The sequence below is a fragment of the Bufo gargarizans genome, chromosome 6, assembly GCF_014858855.1.
Source record: "Bufo gargarizans isolate SCDJY-AF-19 chromosome 6, ASM1485885v1, whole genome shotgun sequence".
NCBI lineage: Eukaryota > Metazoa > Chordata > Amphibia > Anura > Bufonidae > Bufo > Bufo gargarizans.
In genome coordinates, this window is record NC_058085.1 from 277,264,626 (window position 1) to 277,281,030 (window position 16,405).

At 51.1% G+C, this 16,405-nt stretch overlaps 1 protein-coding gene across 1 annotated transcript in view; it reads left to right on the forward strand.

Annotated features, from left to right (window-relative positions):
* The window catches only part of VAPB (VAMP associated protein B and C), a 51,871-nt gene extending 35,938 nt beyond the window's left edge, over positions 1-15,933 (forward strand). Inside the window, exon 6 of the mRNA XM_044299908.1 lies at positions 11,081-15,933. Within this exon, the coding sequence (XP_044155843.1) occupies positions 11,081-11,239 (159 nt within the window). The 3' untranslated portion in view covers positions 11,240-15,933. The remainder of the gene's footprint in view (positions 1-11,080) is intronic.
* The last annotated feature ends 472 nt before the right edge of the window (positions 15,934-16,405 follow it).

The following is a 16,405-nucleotide window of genomic DNA, read 5'->3' on the forward strand; positions in this document are numbered from 1 at the left end:
CAGCTGGTCTTATTAGGTAGATGTCCGCAGTTACCACCATCCACCTTTTCGGGAACGGCACCAGACGAGCGCCACTCCTGAAGGGTTAACACCCTATGACGCCGGCCGCCGCCGCACAATTTGGCCCGCGATCTTCCAGTCCGGGGGGTGCAAGCAGCGCTTCCGTTCCCTGTTCGGTCCCTCTGCGCCCCGGCTGACCGATTGATCGCGGTCGCCCGTGTGCGAAAACTTAGGCCCGGCCGCAGCTTCATCCACCGCGGACCGGGTCCATGCACCGGTCGACAGGCAAGGCAGGAAGCGCTCCACTCATTTCAGAGAACTCAGGGGGTTAATCACAGCTCTGGACTTTCCTCTCCCACAAGCTGCTAGGCCCCACCCCCGGTCCGCAAGACAGCTTAACCCCTTCTGGCCAATCACTTCTGAAGCCATCACACGATTATCTGAGATCTTATCTCCAGCGAAGTGTGCCTTAACATTAACACAGTTAACCCCTTCCTGCCTCTCTGCCAACTTGACACTGGGCATCCTAATAAAAAAATAAAATAAAAAAAGAGGGAGAGTGTAAAATGTGAGTTCATACTGCCCCCCTCCCCCTCATCACCGCAGGATTCCCCCTGTCTGTGTGGTACCAGGAGGACCTCTCGTAGTTCCCAATCCTCCTCCTGCGCACATCCAGGGAGGACGGCTGAAGTATTCCAATCCACCCTCTGGGTCGTGTGGTTGATAGTTCTCTAGCGCACTTCTCAAGGACATCTGTATTCCTAATCCGTCCTTTGGGGCCGTTTGGTTGATAATTCTCCACCAGCGCGATCCAGTGCAGAACCTCTGGAAGTTCCCATTCCATCCTCCGGGGTCGTCTGGTTGATAATCCTCCACCTGCGCTATCCAGTGCAGAACCTCTGGAAGTTCCCATTCCATCGTCCGGGGTTGTCTGGTTGATAATCCTCCACCTGCGCATTCCAGTGGAGAGCCTTGAAGTTCCCAATACATCCTCCGGGGTCGCTTGGTTGATAAGCTCCACCTACGCACTCCAGTGGACGGACCTCTAGTTCCCACTCCACCCTCTGGGTAGTTTGGTTGATGTATTTCCTCCGGCGTGGCCTACAACTGCCACGGGCAAGCTTCTAAACAGTAGAACTGTGCGCAAGTGGGCCAGAGCAGAACATTCTTCTTGGCCACCTCCGCAACCCCACCTTCCTCCCTAGGGTCTCGCTCAGACACACCCCTCCATTCCTGGAGAGGCTCGGTCTGAGGGGGGGGATATTGTGATTCAGGCTCTCACTCAAATCCACTGCAATCTTAAAGATTGCATCCAAGGTAGCCAGCAGTCCTTGTCTGCATTACCCTCCTTCTGGCGGAGTATTTGCACCTCTGCTGCATGCAATACTTACCTTAGGCATTATAGGTGAACTAAATGCTAGAACGCTGTTTCAGTGATGCCAGTAGGCATTTACCCTTCCTTAGGGGACGGAATTGCTTTCTACTCGGTACAGTACGTACCGTATGAATTAGCCTCTTCCATAGGTGGGTTCTGGCATTATCACCGGTTACAGTGTTTACAGGCGTAATCTCCCTACCGTTGCATTCTGTTCCTGCCGTAAGCATGACCACTTGCGATGGCAGTGCTTGTATGCATCACCCCTTCCATAGGCGGAATGATTGCACTACTACGGTTAAAGTACTTGCCTTATGTTCTGCCCCCTGCGATAGGTGGACTAAGTATAGTTACACTGGTTTTAGTGCCTGACGTATGCATCCCCCCCCCCCCCCCCCCCCCCCCCTTCGGTAGGTGGCGGCATTGCATCTCCACTGGGTTCTGTACCGGCCGTATGCATTAGCCCTTCTCCCATTACCGCGCTTCCTGTTGCATTCCCCTTCCACAAGTGATCCGCTTACAGGGGAATGCCATGGCTCTGGATGCCTTAGCTTCTTCAGTGGGGCGTGGCAACAGTCGATAACTGCAGATGGCGGTGCTCTGCTACTTGGTGTAAAGGTGCTGCCAGTGGATACGGTCGCTGTTTCCAGTTGGTACCTTTCTTATCTTTCGGTGCTGGTTTTGGAGCATGGTTGTTACATCCTCTGTCTCTGAGGGGTTGCCTAGCCACACTTATGTGTCCTAGAGACCTCCCTTCTCCATGGGCCTCCTTTGTTCCAGTCGGTCAGGACATTGTCCTCATCACTACGTGGTGCATATGTCATTGCGTATATTATGGGGAGTACGTTTCAGTGAGTGGAGTGTTCACTGACTCTGTTGTCCCCCCCCCCCCCCCCCCTCAGCTGGGGGTTCTACCCTGACGCTAGATTGCTGTTGCTCCTGTTCAGGTAAAGTGTTAAAGCTAGCTCTTACCTGGGGCCATGACTTCTACGGGATAGCCTCATGGCTCCCCTTTAGTTTTGCGCCAATGGGGCAGGCGCTGGCTATTTCAGGGAGAGTGGTATTTGTGTTACCACTACATACTATGGTTCTTACCGCACAGCTCCTTCTTCGACATCTGAATTGGTGGCCTCTGTCGTATGGCCCCCTCCTCCGCTGGGGTATGGGCTAGTGATACAGTTGTGGCGGGTGTCATCCGCAAGCCTGCATCGTCCAGGATCTATTCAGGACCTGGAGGTCTTCCTGGGTTTCTGTGGAAACCGGATTGTTTCACCACTTCATTCTGCTCTCCACGGTCCTGTCCTTTCTACAATCAGGGTTGGAACTTGGTCTGGCCCTTAGTTCTTGCGGAGTCATGCGTCATCTCCTTCTATCCTTTTCCAGCGCTCTCTGGTACCCTGGGGTCTGTAAGGACCTTCTTCAGGGAGTAGCACATACGGTGCCTCCGTACCGTTCTTCGTTACTGCCTTGGGATCTGACTTGGTCCTCTCAGCGCTCCAGGCCTTCTCTGGAGCCCTTGTGGGAGATTTCTCCGAATTCTGTCCTGGAAGGTAGTTTTTTCTGGTCGCTGTCACTCCCATCAGAACGGGTGTCTGAGTTGGCGGCGCTCTCTGCAGAGAACTGTTCCTGGTTCTTCATAGGGGCAAGGTGGTTCGCTGGCCTGTCCCTTCTTTTCTTCCGAAGGGGGTCTCTGACTTCCATATTAACGAGGAAATTGTCCTTCCCTCTCTGTGCTCATTTCCTTAACGCCCTAGGGGAAGGAGTTGCGCTTTTTGAATGTCAGAGCTCTGAAGATCTATTTATCAGCCTCCGGTCTCTTCCGCCGTACGGATCCTTTTTTTTGTCATCCGGAGGGTCCTCGAATAGGATCGGCGGCTTCCAAGATGTCAATCGCACGCTCAATTCGGTCTACAATTGCTGAAGCATACCGTGCCCGAGGCAGGGTTCTGCCCCTCGGTGTCATGCTTACTCCACCAAGCGGTGGGCGCATCTTGGGCTTGGAGGTGTCGCGCTTCGGCTGCACAGTTGTGTAAGGCGGCTACCGGCCTCCTTACACACATTCACAAGCTTACTAGATGCATACTTATGCATCGGCGGATGCTGCCTTAGGCCGCATGGTCTGCGGGTGGCAGTTTCTTATATGCCTGCAGGGACTATTGCTTCCATGGGTCTGTGGTTTTTCCCTCCCCGTGGACTGCTTTTGGACACAGCACCCACCCAGTATTATTGTTCGACCTCAGTTGGCAGTTGCTGGTTTGAACCCCGTTGGGTCTTTTGGCATGGTTGGTGTTCCATGTTTTTTCTTTGATTGGCTTGCTTCTCCTACTGCTTCTACACAAACTGAAGCTCTCTCTCCAAGCTGGAGGGGGTATAGCTGCCAGGGGAGGAGCTAACAGCTTTTACTAGTGTCAACGCCTCCTAGAGGACATAGCTATACCCACGGTTCCTGTGTCACCCAATGAAGAGCGAGAAAGAGATTTTACTGGTAAGTTATACAAAAATCTCCTTTTTGCAAAGTCAAAAACAGACGTTGGATCTCTGCTGCTCAGACTGTGGTGGCAAATTCTTAGTGTAACTCATTCTTTTTTTTATTTGTGTAATGTATAGGGGCAGTGATACTGACCATTTTTGTAATATACTTTAATTACTGGAATTGTACATTTCTGTCAGAAAAATAGCTCTAAAGTGGCCCATTTTGAGCCTTAGCAGCGCTCCTCTGTCTTCTGTTTACATTACAGTGGAGACTTGCTAAGGGTACTTTCACACTTGCGGCAGGACGGATCCAACTGGCTGTTCACAATGTCGGATCCGTCCTGCGGCTATTTCGCCGTGCCGCCGGACCGCCTCTCCGTCCCCATTAACTATAATGGGGACGGGGGCGGAGCTCCGACGCAGCACGGCGAAAGCCGCCGGACTAAAAAGTCGGACATGCAGTAATTTTTAGTCCGGCGGCTTTTGCCGCAGGACGGATCCGACATGGTGAACAGCCTGTCGGATTCGTCCTGCCGCAAGTGTGAAAGTACCGTAACACTGACTGTGTTATTGAAGTTATGTACAGGCACAGGCCTCTACATCCAGCGCCAGTCTAAGGCTACCTGCACACAACCGTATGTCTTTCTCGCCCATTTTCCTTGGGGGACACAGACCTTTGGGTATAGCTCAGCTCCCTAGGAGGCGTGACACTAAGTAAAACTGTTAAGCCCCTCCTCCATCAGCTATACCCTCAGCCTGGAGATAGAGGCTACCAGTTTTAGCTTAGTGTCCAAGGAGGCAAGACACCCCCTGCTACTGCAGGGCTGTTTTCTCCTTGTTTTAATTTTTTCTCTAATTTTGTTATTTTATTTTTGTTTTTTCCTAGGGATACCAGAGACGCATTGGACCTCTCTGTTCTCCCGGGGTTGAGCTGCACCAGTGCCAACGTATTTGCGCTGCTGCCTCCCCCACTGAAGCAATAGGAGGATCTGGGCAGCACCGGCTCCCCTACATCCCGCCAGCTAGGGGGTCGCCCGCACGCCAAGCCCCTCTTCCAGCTTCCTGCCACTGCGGTGCCAGGGGCTGAAGGGGCGACCCTGCTGGAAGGAAATGAGGGTGAAGACAGGTAAGATGGCTTTTCCAGCCCATTCCCTGTCCCTGTTGCACTGGGTTCGGGGGGGGGCACCCGTGGTCGGCCGTTTCCTGCGCTTCTCAGAGCGCTCTGTGGGATCTCCCCATCTGCCTGCTTTTCATGTACCTCCCGATCTTACGCTTAGAAGATAGCCCCTGCTTCTTACTACCTCCCCGCCGCCGCCCGCTCCGTACCGTGATCGAGGGGGCGGGGCTTAGGCCCGGCATCGGCGGTTCGGTTCGGCGGGACGGGGGTCAGGTGACCACCTTACCTTCCGACGTCCGGTTATACCGCCGCGCTTTTGGGGCCTGCGGGCCCTTCTTTGACAACATATGCCTGGGAATCTCGGGCAGCACGGGGTGCGGGTGTTTTTTCGCGCGCGCGCGCGTCATGGGGGCGGAGTTTCGTTATGAAACATTCAAGCGTGGAGGGGGCGGAGCTTGTTCCCGCGTCTCTGCTCAAGCTTGCCGCGCTTCCTCACTCCGGACTGAAGTGGAGACACGTGGGAGACACCGGTGCATCGCTGGGGACGCACGCTGGTTTTCTGGCTGACTCGCGGCTGCTGATCTGGACCTTCGCTCCTAGGGATCTGACCTGACGTTCTTCTGAGGCACTGGTAGGGCTGTTAACCCTCTCCTAACCCCACTGGTCATAGCCGCTGCAATCCCTTGTCCCTGTATCAAGGTACGACCACTTGTCAGCATGTCTGATCCCACGGGTGCCCCCAAACCCTGGTACCACGCCTGTACCGCCTGCAAGGCACTTTTTCCAAGTGGGCAATCTGAGCCGCATTGCCTTGCATGTCAGGCCCCGGTGCAGGGCCCGCTTTCTGCTGTGCCCCCTGTTGTTTCTGAACCCCCTGACTGGGCTAGGTCTCTGTCTCTGGCGGTGGAGAGCCTTACACACGTGGTGGGCCGTCTCGTGGATAGACCGCCTCTCCCGCAGACTGCCGAAATCCCTGTCGCACCTGCTGGGAATGCCGTTTCTGCCGCCCCCACTGATTCCCTGCCTCCCAGTGAATCTTCCAGGGCCCGGCGTACTCAGAAACGTTCAAGGGTTGAGCGCACATCTTCTCCTGATGTTTCGCTCTCTCCGCCATGCGTGCGAGCTCAGTCAAGCCTATCCTCTCAAAGGGATACGCCTTCTGAGGGAGAACTGGCGGATTCGGATGTGGACATGGACTCAGAGCTTCCGTCAAAATTGTCATCCGCGGTGGGGCATCTTATCACTAGTATCCGCGATACCTTTCAGATACACGATGACCCCCCCAGCTCTGAACAGGCCGGCGTGTCCTTTCTCCGACCCAGACAGGCCTCCAAGGTCTTTCCCATACATGCAGATTTTTCTTCTGTGGTATCCAAGGCTTGGACTCGGCCAAACGTCCGCTTTGTTACACCAAAAAAGCTGGACATTTGTTATCCCTTTCCGGCGGAGTCTGTGACCACCTGGACATCTCCGCCCAAGGTGGATCCTCCTGTGGCTCGCCTGTCCAAAAGCACTGCTATTCCTGTACAGGACGGATCTTCCCTCCAGTCCGCTGAGGACCGTCGGACGGAATCCCTTTCCAAGGCAATATTTTCTGCCTCTGGTTCAGCCCTTAGACCGGTTTTTGCCTCCGCCTGGGTTGGCAAAGCGGTCTCTGAATGGGGTTTGCAGCTGGAGCAGGAGTTGGGGTCGGACGTTCCTGTTCAGGACCTCCGTTCCTTAGCCCAGCTAATTATCCAGGCTGGAAAATTTATTTGTGAGGCCTCCCTGGATGCGGGGGCCCTCATTGCCCGTTCCTCTGCCCTGGCGGTTTCTGTCAGGAGGGAACTCTGGCTGAAGGTTTGGGCGGCGGACGCCGCTTCCAAACGCTCCTTGGCCGGTCTACCGTTCACGGGTTCCCGCTTGTTCGGGACCCGCCTGGACGAGCTTATATCAGAGGCCACGGGTGGGAAAAGTACTCTCCTTCCCCAGTCCAGGCCAAAGGGCGCCCCACGGGGTCGCGCGGGTTCGTCCCGTTTTCGGTCCTTTCGTAAGCCCTCCGGATCTAGACCCGGGGCCGGTTCTTCTTCCTCTGGCCCAACCCAGGATAGACGCAAGAAGCCGTTTTTTTCGGGCGCAACCTACCTGGCGCAAGACCCAGCCTGCACGGGCTACCACAGGCCAGCAGCCCTCTGCCTGAAGGTGCGCCCCCACCCACCCGGGTGGGGGGCCGCCTTCTCCTTTTCAGGAACGTTTGGCGGAACCACATCTCAGATGCATGGGCGCTCGAGATTGTATCTTGCGGGTACAAGATCGAATTTGCGGCCATTCCGCCAGACCGTTTCTTCCGGTCCCGTCCTCCGCGGGACCCCGTACGAGCGGCCTCTTTCTTCGCAGCCGTTCGCTCACTCATGGACAAGGGTGTCATCACCCCGGTGCCTCCGACGGAAAGGTTCAGGGGGTTCTACTCGAACCTCTTCGTGATCCCCAAAAAGGAAGGCTCGGTGCGACCGATCTTGGACCTGAAGCGCCTGAACCGCTTCCTCCGCCTGCAGAGATTCCGGATGGAGTCTCTCCGGTCCGCAGTGGCCTCCCTGGAAAAGGGGGATTTCATGGCCTCCATCGACGTTCAGGATGCATACCTCCACGTTCCGGTTGCTCCATGTCATCACCGCTTCCTACGCTTCGCGGTGGGGGACGATCACTTCCAGTTCGTTGCCCTTCCCTTTGGTCTAGCAACGGCTCCTCGGGTGTTCACCAAGGTCCTGGCCCCTGTCTTGGCCCTTCTACGTTCAAGAAGTGTTTTTCTTCTTCCGTACTTGGACGACATCTTGGTCAAGGCACCCTCCCTTTCACAGGCATCCGGCAGTGTGGATCTCACTCTGGAGACCCTGACGCGGTTTGGTTGGATTATCAACCACCCCAAGTCTTCCCTTACCCCCTCCAGACGGCTGATCTTCCTGGGGATGCTCCTGGATACGGAACTGGCAGAGGTCCGTCTTCCGTCGGACAAGCGTCTGGCCCTTCGCGGGTCGGTTCGCAGCCTTCTCCGTCATCACCGGCCTTCCCTCAGATCCGGCATGCGGTTGCTGGGGAAGATGGTTGCCTGTTTCGAGGCAGTGCCGTTCGCACAATTCCATTCCCGCACCTTTCAGAGGGCGATTCTGTCGGCCTGGGACAAATCACCGAGGAGTCTGGACAGGACCTTCCTTCTGCCTCCCCTGGCTCGGGCTTCCCTCAACTGGTGGTTGCATCTCCCTCTGAGGGGGAGGTCCTTCCTTCCACTGAACTGGCTGGTGATTACCACCGACGCCAGCTTACGGGGGTGGGGGGGGGTTTTCCCTCCCCGATCCGTCCAGGGCGTTTGGTCTCTATCGGAGTCCAGACTTCCGATCAACATTCTGGAGCTGAGGGCAGTTCTTTTGTCCCTCAGACACTGGACCCATCTACTGAGGGGCCGCCCTGTTCGGATCCAATCGGACAATGCCACGGCGGTGGCGTACATAAACCATCAGGGAGGCACCCGCAGCGCTGCGGCGATGCAAGAGGTGTCCCTCATTCTCCTCTGGGCGGAGACGCACGTGCCAGCCTTGTCTGCGATTTACATCCCGGGGGTAGACAACTGGGCGGCAGATTTCCTCAGCCGGTCCACCATCGATCCGGGAGAATGGTCCCTGCACCCAGAGGTGTTCGAGGCCCTTTGTCTTCGCTGGGGTCGCCCCGACGTGGACCTCATGGCCTCCAAATTCAACCGCAAGGTTCCCCTATACGTATCCAGGGCACGGGACCCGGAGGCTTACGGCGCCGACGCGCTTGTCCTTCCGTGGTGCCAATTCTCCCTTCTGTACATCTTTCCTCCTCTTCCCCTCCTGCCACGGGTTCTTCGGAGGATCGCGGCAGAGGGCGTTCCCGCGATTCTGATCGCCCCGGATTGGCCCCGTCGGTCCTGGTACGCCGACCTAATGTTGCTGTTGGCAGACGTTCCGTGGCCACTGCCCTCCAGGGAGGACCTTCTCTCTCAAGGTCCGATCTTCCACAAGCATTTAGGCTCGCTACGTTTGACGGCGTGGCTGTTGAGACCGCCGTCTTAACGCGACGGGGTTTCTCCGCGGACGTTGTCCGCACCATGATCCGTGCTCGTAAACCCGTATCTTCGAGGATCTACTATCGGGTTTGGAGGTCCTATCTGGGGTTCTGTGAGTCCCGGAGCGTCCCACCTCTCCGGTTTTCTCTTCCCACGATCCTGTCCTTCCTCCAGTCGGGCCTGGACCTGGGGCTGGGCCTCAGTTCTCTGAAGGGACAGATTTCGGCGCTGTCTATTCTTCTCCAGCGTCCCCTGGCCCCTCTGGGGCCGATTAAGACCTTTTTGCAAGGGGTGGCTCACTCTGTTCCACCGTATCGCCCTCCGGTTCCTTCCTGGGACCTGAATGTGGTGCTCTCGGCGCTTCAATCTGCCCCCTTCGAGCCCTTGCGGGAGGTCTCCCTTCGCCTTCTGTCCTGCAAGGTCATCTTTCTTGTGGCCATCACGTCTCTCCGGCGGGTGTCTGAGTTGGCGGCTCTTTCTTGTTCCGAACCTTTCCTGATCTTCCACCAGGATAAGGTTGTGCTCCGACCAGTCCCGGCTTTCCTGCCAAAGGTGGTCTCCGCCTTTCACATCAATGAGGACATCGTCCTTCCGTCGCTCTGTCCCTCTCCTTCCCACTCCAGAGAACGGGAACTGCACCGTCTGGATGTGGTCAGGGCATTGAGGATTTACTTGGAGGTCACCGGATCCTTCCGGCGCACGGATTCCCTGTTTGTGGTCCCGGAGGGTTCGCGCAAGGGTTTGGCGGTCTCCAAGGTGGCCATTGCCCGGTTCATTAAACTGGCGGTGTCTGAGGCTTATCGAGCCAAGGGTAGGGCTCCGCCTTTCGGCGTCACTGCTCATTCCACCAGAGCAGTCGGGGCTTCCTGGGCGCAGAGGCATCGAGCCTCGGCTGAGCAGTTGTGCAAAGCGGCCACTTGGTCCTCTTTGCACACTTTCACCAGGTTCTATAGGGTGCATACGCACGCGTCGGCGGATGCTGCTTTGGGCCGCCTGGTCTTGCAGGCTGCGGTTTCCTGATGCTCCGGTGGTCCGCCTTGGGTTATGGTCCCTCCCTTCTTGGACTGCTCTTGAACGTCCCAAGGTCTGTGTCCCCCAAGGAAAATGGGCGAGAAAAGGAGATTTTTGTATAACTTACCAGTTAAATCTCTTTCTCGCTCTTCCTTGGGGGACACAGCACCCACCCTTCTGTGTTTGGTTCTAGGGTTTTGGCTGGCGCCCCGTTGGGTTGTTGGCTGTTGTTTGCATTGTTGGTTGTTTCCTTTCACTACTTGGACACGCAACTGGTAGCCTCTATCTCCAGGCTGAGGGTATAGCTGATGGAGGAGGGGCTTAACAGTTTTACTTAGTGTCACGCCTCCTAGGGAGCTGAGCTATACCCAAAGGTCTGTGTCCCCCAAGGAAGAGCGAGAAAGAGATTTAACTGGTAAGTTATACAAAATCTCCTTTTTGTGGTCCGCAAATTGCAAATCCGCAAAAATACACGGATGACATCCATATGCCATCAGTTTTTTGTTTTTTGCAGATCCATTGCAACACTGACAATCATTGTCTGCAAAACGGACAATAGGACATGTTCTATTTTTTTATGCTACAGAATGGACATACTGATGCGGACAGCACACGGTGTGCTGTCCGCGTTTTTTTACGGACCCGTTGTAATGAATGGGTCCGCATCCTATCTGCAAAAAAAAAACAACAACTAACGGAAACAAAATACGTTCGTGTGCATGTAGCCTAAATGTAAGACCGCTTTCGAGCGGTTTTACATTTAGACCATTTTCTACACCTAAAGCGGGCGTAGAAAATGATGAATGAGACGCGCCGTCCTCTTCCACACCCACAATTTTAGACCTGGTGTGAGTGGGGCAGAGTCGCAGATAGTGGAACAACTAGCTGTTACGCCACCATATGCGCCTGAAACACTCCTAATTTAGGCGTATTTCAGCTTAGAAAATGACCCCCTACGTCTTGTTTGTAACAAGTTTGTTGTTCTGCAATTCTCCTTATTGGCTACTAGGCTGTGCACTGACACAAGTCTTTATTTTAACAGGAGGAAGATGGGTTGAGGATGCGAAAACTTCAAGCCTCCAGTAACCCTGTGTCTTCATCCACTAGCCTTGTAAAAGAAGAAGGCTTAAACCCCCGGATACTCGCCCTGGCAGTCTTGCTTTTCATTATCGGTGTAATCATAGGGAAAGTGGCCTTGTAGACGTCGCATGCTTTAACGGAAACGAGAAACAAAAATTACAGAATCATACTGTCAATGGTTTAGCCATATCAAAGAAATTGAAATTTATTCATAACGAGAGCGAGAAAAAAAAGTACAACATTTCACAGGTCCTGCCTTTGTTCTCCCCCACCCCTCCCCCGCTCAGTTCTAACATTTTTGCTTCTAGGATCAGACCAGTTGTACAGGATGATTCATTAGCAAAGATCATTATTGATTAAATAACAAGAAAAGTCACCTAATTCTTTAACATCGTACTGTAAAAAGTAATTTTAAAGACGAAAAAAGAAAAAAAACACATTTTTAAACCTCTGGATAAGTGTTTCTGGTTTACCTCTTTTAAGAAAAAATGGGGGGGGAAAAAATCTATTGAAATGTCCTCACTTTAGGTCCAGTGGCGCCATCTTACACCCTTCTGTTGAGTAGATTGAAAGGGAAGGGGAGGGGAAGTGGATTTTTTTTTTTAGCCCTCCAGTCTATGTATACATATATATAAATATATATAAATATAATAGTCATACATGCTGCTCATGAAGGATTACGTCTGCGTTTAAGTGTGTAAACCTTCCCAATCCCCCGTGATGTATCCCGCAGTTGCAGACTACTTGGATTTGCTCGTGGTCAGTTGCCAGTCTGAGGTTAGGGGCAGGCCAGCCATAGGAAGGGGGGTCAGTTAACCTGGTTGCCAGTGCTGTGCAGTACAGAGATTTTTTTTTTGCAATGGTTATGGGACGCAGACCTCTATGTACATAAGGGATATGGGGTGTTCTGGCATAACCGTGAATATTGGGGTGTTTGAGAATATTATTATTATTTTTTTTTGGAATAGGGACCAAACAGGAGGCCATGGTTTAGTATTTATACAGGGTTGGGAGACGGGTCTGCTCTCCCTTGCCCCATAAAAGCCATTATACAGTGTTTACACCACTTCCCTATCCATTATGTTCTACCTGTTGTTCATGTGGAGACTAACACGTTTATGTCATCTGTATATAAAACCCAAGCGCAGATATAGATTGGCGTTCGTTGTCTCTATGGGGTCTTTTTTGTGTGTTACGTCTGTGTGGGTAAACCAGAAACGTTTCCTATGAACATCTTTAGTACATTGGGTCTTGTTTAAGGTTTAGCGTCCCTTGATTTCCATCCCCCCCCTCCTTGGGTTTAAAGGGCATCTGTCTGTAGATTTGTACCTGTGATACTTGTTCACTTGTTACATGTGCACTTGGCAGTCGAAGGCCTCTGTGTTGGTCATAAGTGTCCTCGGTGCTGAGAAAAATTATGTTTTAATGTATGCAAATGAGCCTCTAGGAGCAACAGGGGCGTTACTGTTACACTTAGAGGCTCTGCTCTCTCTGCAACTGCCGCTCCCTCTGCACTTTGACAGGACCTGGCAGTCAAAATATCATCACGCCCGGCCTTGTCAAAGTGCTGAGGGCACTGCAGTTGTAGAGAGAGCAGAGACTCAGGTGTAACAGCAACACCCCCGTTGCTCCTAGAGACTCATTTGCCTATATTTAAATAGTTTTTTTCAGTAATGCGGCTACATATGAACATGGGACCAACACAGATGCCTTCAGCTGCCAAACGCACATGTAACACATCAGCCAGTTTCATGAGTACAAGCCTGCTGACAGATACCCTTTTAGTATAAAATCTGGGGGAAAAATTGAAAATTAACTTCATTAGGTGTCCCTGTTGTAAATTAAATCTTTCAAAAATATCTGTTTTGTCTTCTAGTTTTTAATTTTGTGGAATTTTGTTGAGGATTTCCATCCAAATGTATTTGTTGACAAACAGTGCCACCCTGGTTCGTGGACTGTATCTTGTATTGCAACCGCCCCCGTTTTCTATGAAGCTGAGCTGCAGCACCAGACAGGGGACATGAACAAGTGTCGCTGTTTCCGCCAAAGGTGCAGACCCGTTTTCTAATCTCGTCTAACACCTTTAAGTATTTTTGGCTACGTAAAGAGCCCAAACTGGTTGCTAAGGGTACATTGAAGCCAGTTTTGGACAGCTGCTCTATCTGGGACCCGCTTCAGGTCTGTTGAGCTGCACTTAGATCATCATAGGACCTTGTCGTGATCTGACTTCAGTTCAGTAGAACTTCAGAGGTCAGGATTTTCTGGTCGTCTTAACTGATGCGGTGCTTAATATATAGTTCACGATTGTTGGTTGCCTAGCAATTAATCGGTCATAGATTAATCGGGTCTGTATTGTTTCCCTTATGGAAATATGAATAAGATTTGGTAGGTTCCCATGGCCACTTGTGCAGCACCTTTGGTCATCTAACTAGTATTGCACCTTTCATACGCCTCCATCATGTTACCCTTCCAGTCTGGGTTCCAGCCCACTGTCCCTAAGCACCCTACCTTTTTCCAGAAACCCCAGGTGATAAGCTTACATACAGACGTCTCTTGTTTCAGCTAAAGAAGATGAGGGTGGGGGGCAGCATTTTAGGCAGACGTACCGAGAACTAGACAGAAAAGGTTAAGGGGCCAATAATGAAGTCTGGGTTGAGTACTTTTTAGTCTCCTTGCTCGTTTTCTTCCCTTTTTGACTCTGTGCCATTTCATCCTTGGGCCTCGAAGAACCAAGTAATGTGGTTGCTATGGATATGCCTTCCTGTCAATCCCTTGCAGCGTTTCCATAGCAACTAGTCTACTCATCATAGTTCAGCTCTTCACCTTGGGGCTGGATTGGCACAGTACTAGCAACAGAGAAGAGGGAAGGTTTTGTGTCGGCCATACCATTGCCCATCCCGGCTTGCATTATTAATTAGATTTTTTTTTTTCTGGTGGTAGCATAGAATCCCTTTAAAAGATTGTTAATGACTTGCACCCCTGTTTTTCTAGTTCAAGAAGCATCTAACGTCCAGGATTTGGTCACTTACATTAGCAATCCTGTAGTAAAGGGCCAGTATTGTATATAGTTTTTCTTTAGGTGGAGCTTATATACTAAGGAAAACAGTTACTCGTAGCTTAAAAGTAAATCCCATTTTAGAACAATGTTTTTACAGTTAAAATCTACATTAAAATTTGAGGAACTCTTATAAATGCTTTCCTTATCCTGTACGGATTTTGAGCTGTAAGTAGATGTCTTCTCCTTTTCCATCCAAAGCAAAAGTGAAAATTCTGCCGCCACTTCCTTGGACCCTATATGCCATTTATTTAGGCAGTCCATAGTCATGTGACCGATGTAATCTGACCTTCCACAGTTCACTGCAACGTGATCACATGAATCCGGCAGAATGTTCAATTTATCTTTCGGTCCGAACAGAGAATAAAATATGATAATTCAACACTTTCTCTAGACCTAACCTATAAAGTGTTGTGAAGCCTCCTCCTTACATCTGCTGCAGATTCCATGCATTCTGTCCTACCACGCCTGTGAATGCACCAAGATGAGTCTTTCATATCCCATCAAATTGTACTTTTTGAGTTTATTGCACTATAAAAGGACCACTCCACCTACAAAGACAAGGCGGCTGTCCCAGAGCTATTCACACTGGCCGTTCGGCAACGCCTCAGTTTCCCCGCTCCCCTCAGCCAGGTCATGGAGAAGAACGGTTTGTTGAATATTGAATTTCAATAAGTTGCGTTAATGTGGAAAAGTTTACATTTAGCTGTTACCAGATTTTAATTTGATGGTCCTTTAAGTGCCCAGTATTACATGATCTCTGTATTACATTTGGACTGTGGCAGCAGAATGAAAAAGGGGTTTGTAAGAGATTAGGAAAAAGGATCCACTTATTATTTTTTTTCTTCCAGAACCGCGCCACTTCTGTCCATAGGCCATGTCTGGTATTGCAGCAGCCAGTCACATTCATTGGATTGGGTTGAGATGCAACACAAGACACGGGGAGATTTATCAAGACTGGTGCTTTCTGCGCTGGTTTTGATATCCCCCTGCGCTGCCGGAGGATGCGCCTAATTTATGATGAATGTCCCCGTCTGGTAGTCCCTGCGCTTAAACAGAAAATCTACGACAGACCATAGCTGCTGTAGATTTCTACAGCGTGCAATTTTTTAAAGTCACTTTTCTGGCGCAAGGAAGGTAATAACTCGGCTCATTCACACGACCACAGTGTTTTGTGGATAAGCAAAACACGGATGCTGTGTGAGTTCCGCAATTTGTGGAAAGGAATGTGCTGCCCGTAATAAAAATGTCGAATTTCTTTAAAATATTTTTTTTTGTCTGAGACACAGAACGGAGAAACGGCAATTTTTGCGGCCCCATTGAAGTTAATGGGTCCGTATTTGAGCCACAAAAAATATGACTTATGACTGATGTGGACCCAAACAACGTTTGTGTGCATGAGCCCTTATGGGGGACAGTGGCATGTGTTCTGGGGGGAAAAAGGGAAACCGCTTATTTTCTAATTTTGGACAACCCCTTTATGTTCTCTGCTAATCCACTCTCCTACCCTCCCCATGTCTACCTGTGTTATCTGTCACCAATAAGTCCGCCACCTCCTCCCAGCTGTGTAAAGCACATTTCCACTTAGGCTGATGAAGTTACAACTCTTGTGTAGTTCCTCCATAGGAGACATCCTATGGTGATCCTTGTTTGTAGTCTCCGCTACAAGTGGTCTGTGTGTTTCTACACTTTTATCACACACCAGTTAGAATTGTCCATGTTCTGAGTTGAAATATTAAAAATTACGATATTAAACTGTCTGTTGTCGCAAATGTTTTAAAAAAAAATGCAATTCCTAAAATCTGGCATCATTGGGACAGTTCAGTGGGACCATGTCCATATTGTATTAGGTTTTTTATTTTCTTCATAGACCCCTATGCTACTACTACTACTATCATTGTCCATTGACTATAGTCCTTTCTGTAGATGAGAGTGGGGAAAAAATAAGAAATGCACACGAAAACGGTTTTCCAAGGATCCGTTTATTTTTTTTTGCAGACCGAAAATCTGATATAGCTGTGTGCATGAGGTCTTAGGGTACTTATACACTTGCGTCAGGTTTTCCGGTATTGAGTTCTGTCCTAGAGGCTCAATACCGGAAAAACAGATCAGTTTTATCCTAATGCATTCTGAATGGAAAGCAATCCGTTCAGGATGCATTCAGTTCAGTCCTTTTACGGTATTTGGACGGAGAAAATACCGCAGCATGCTGCATTTTTCTCTCCAGCCAAA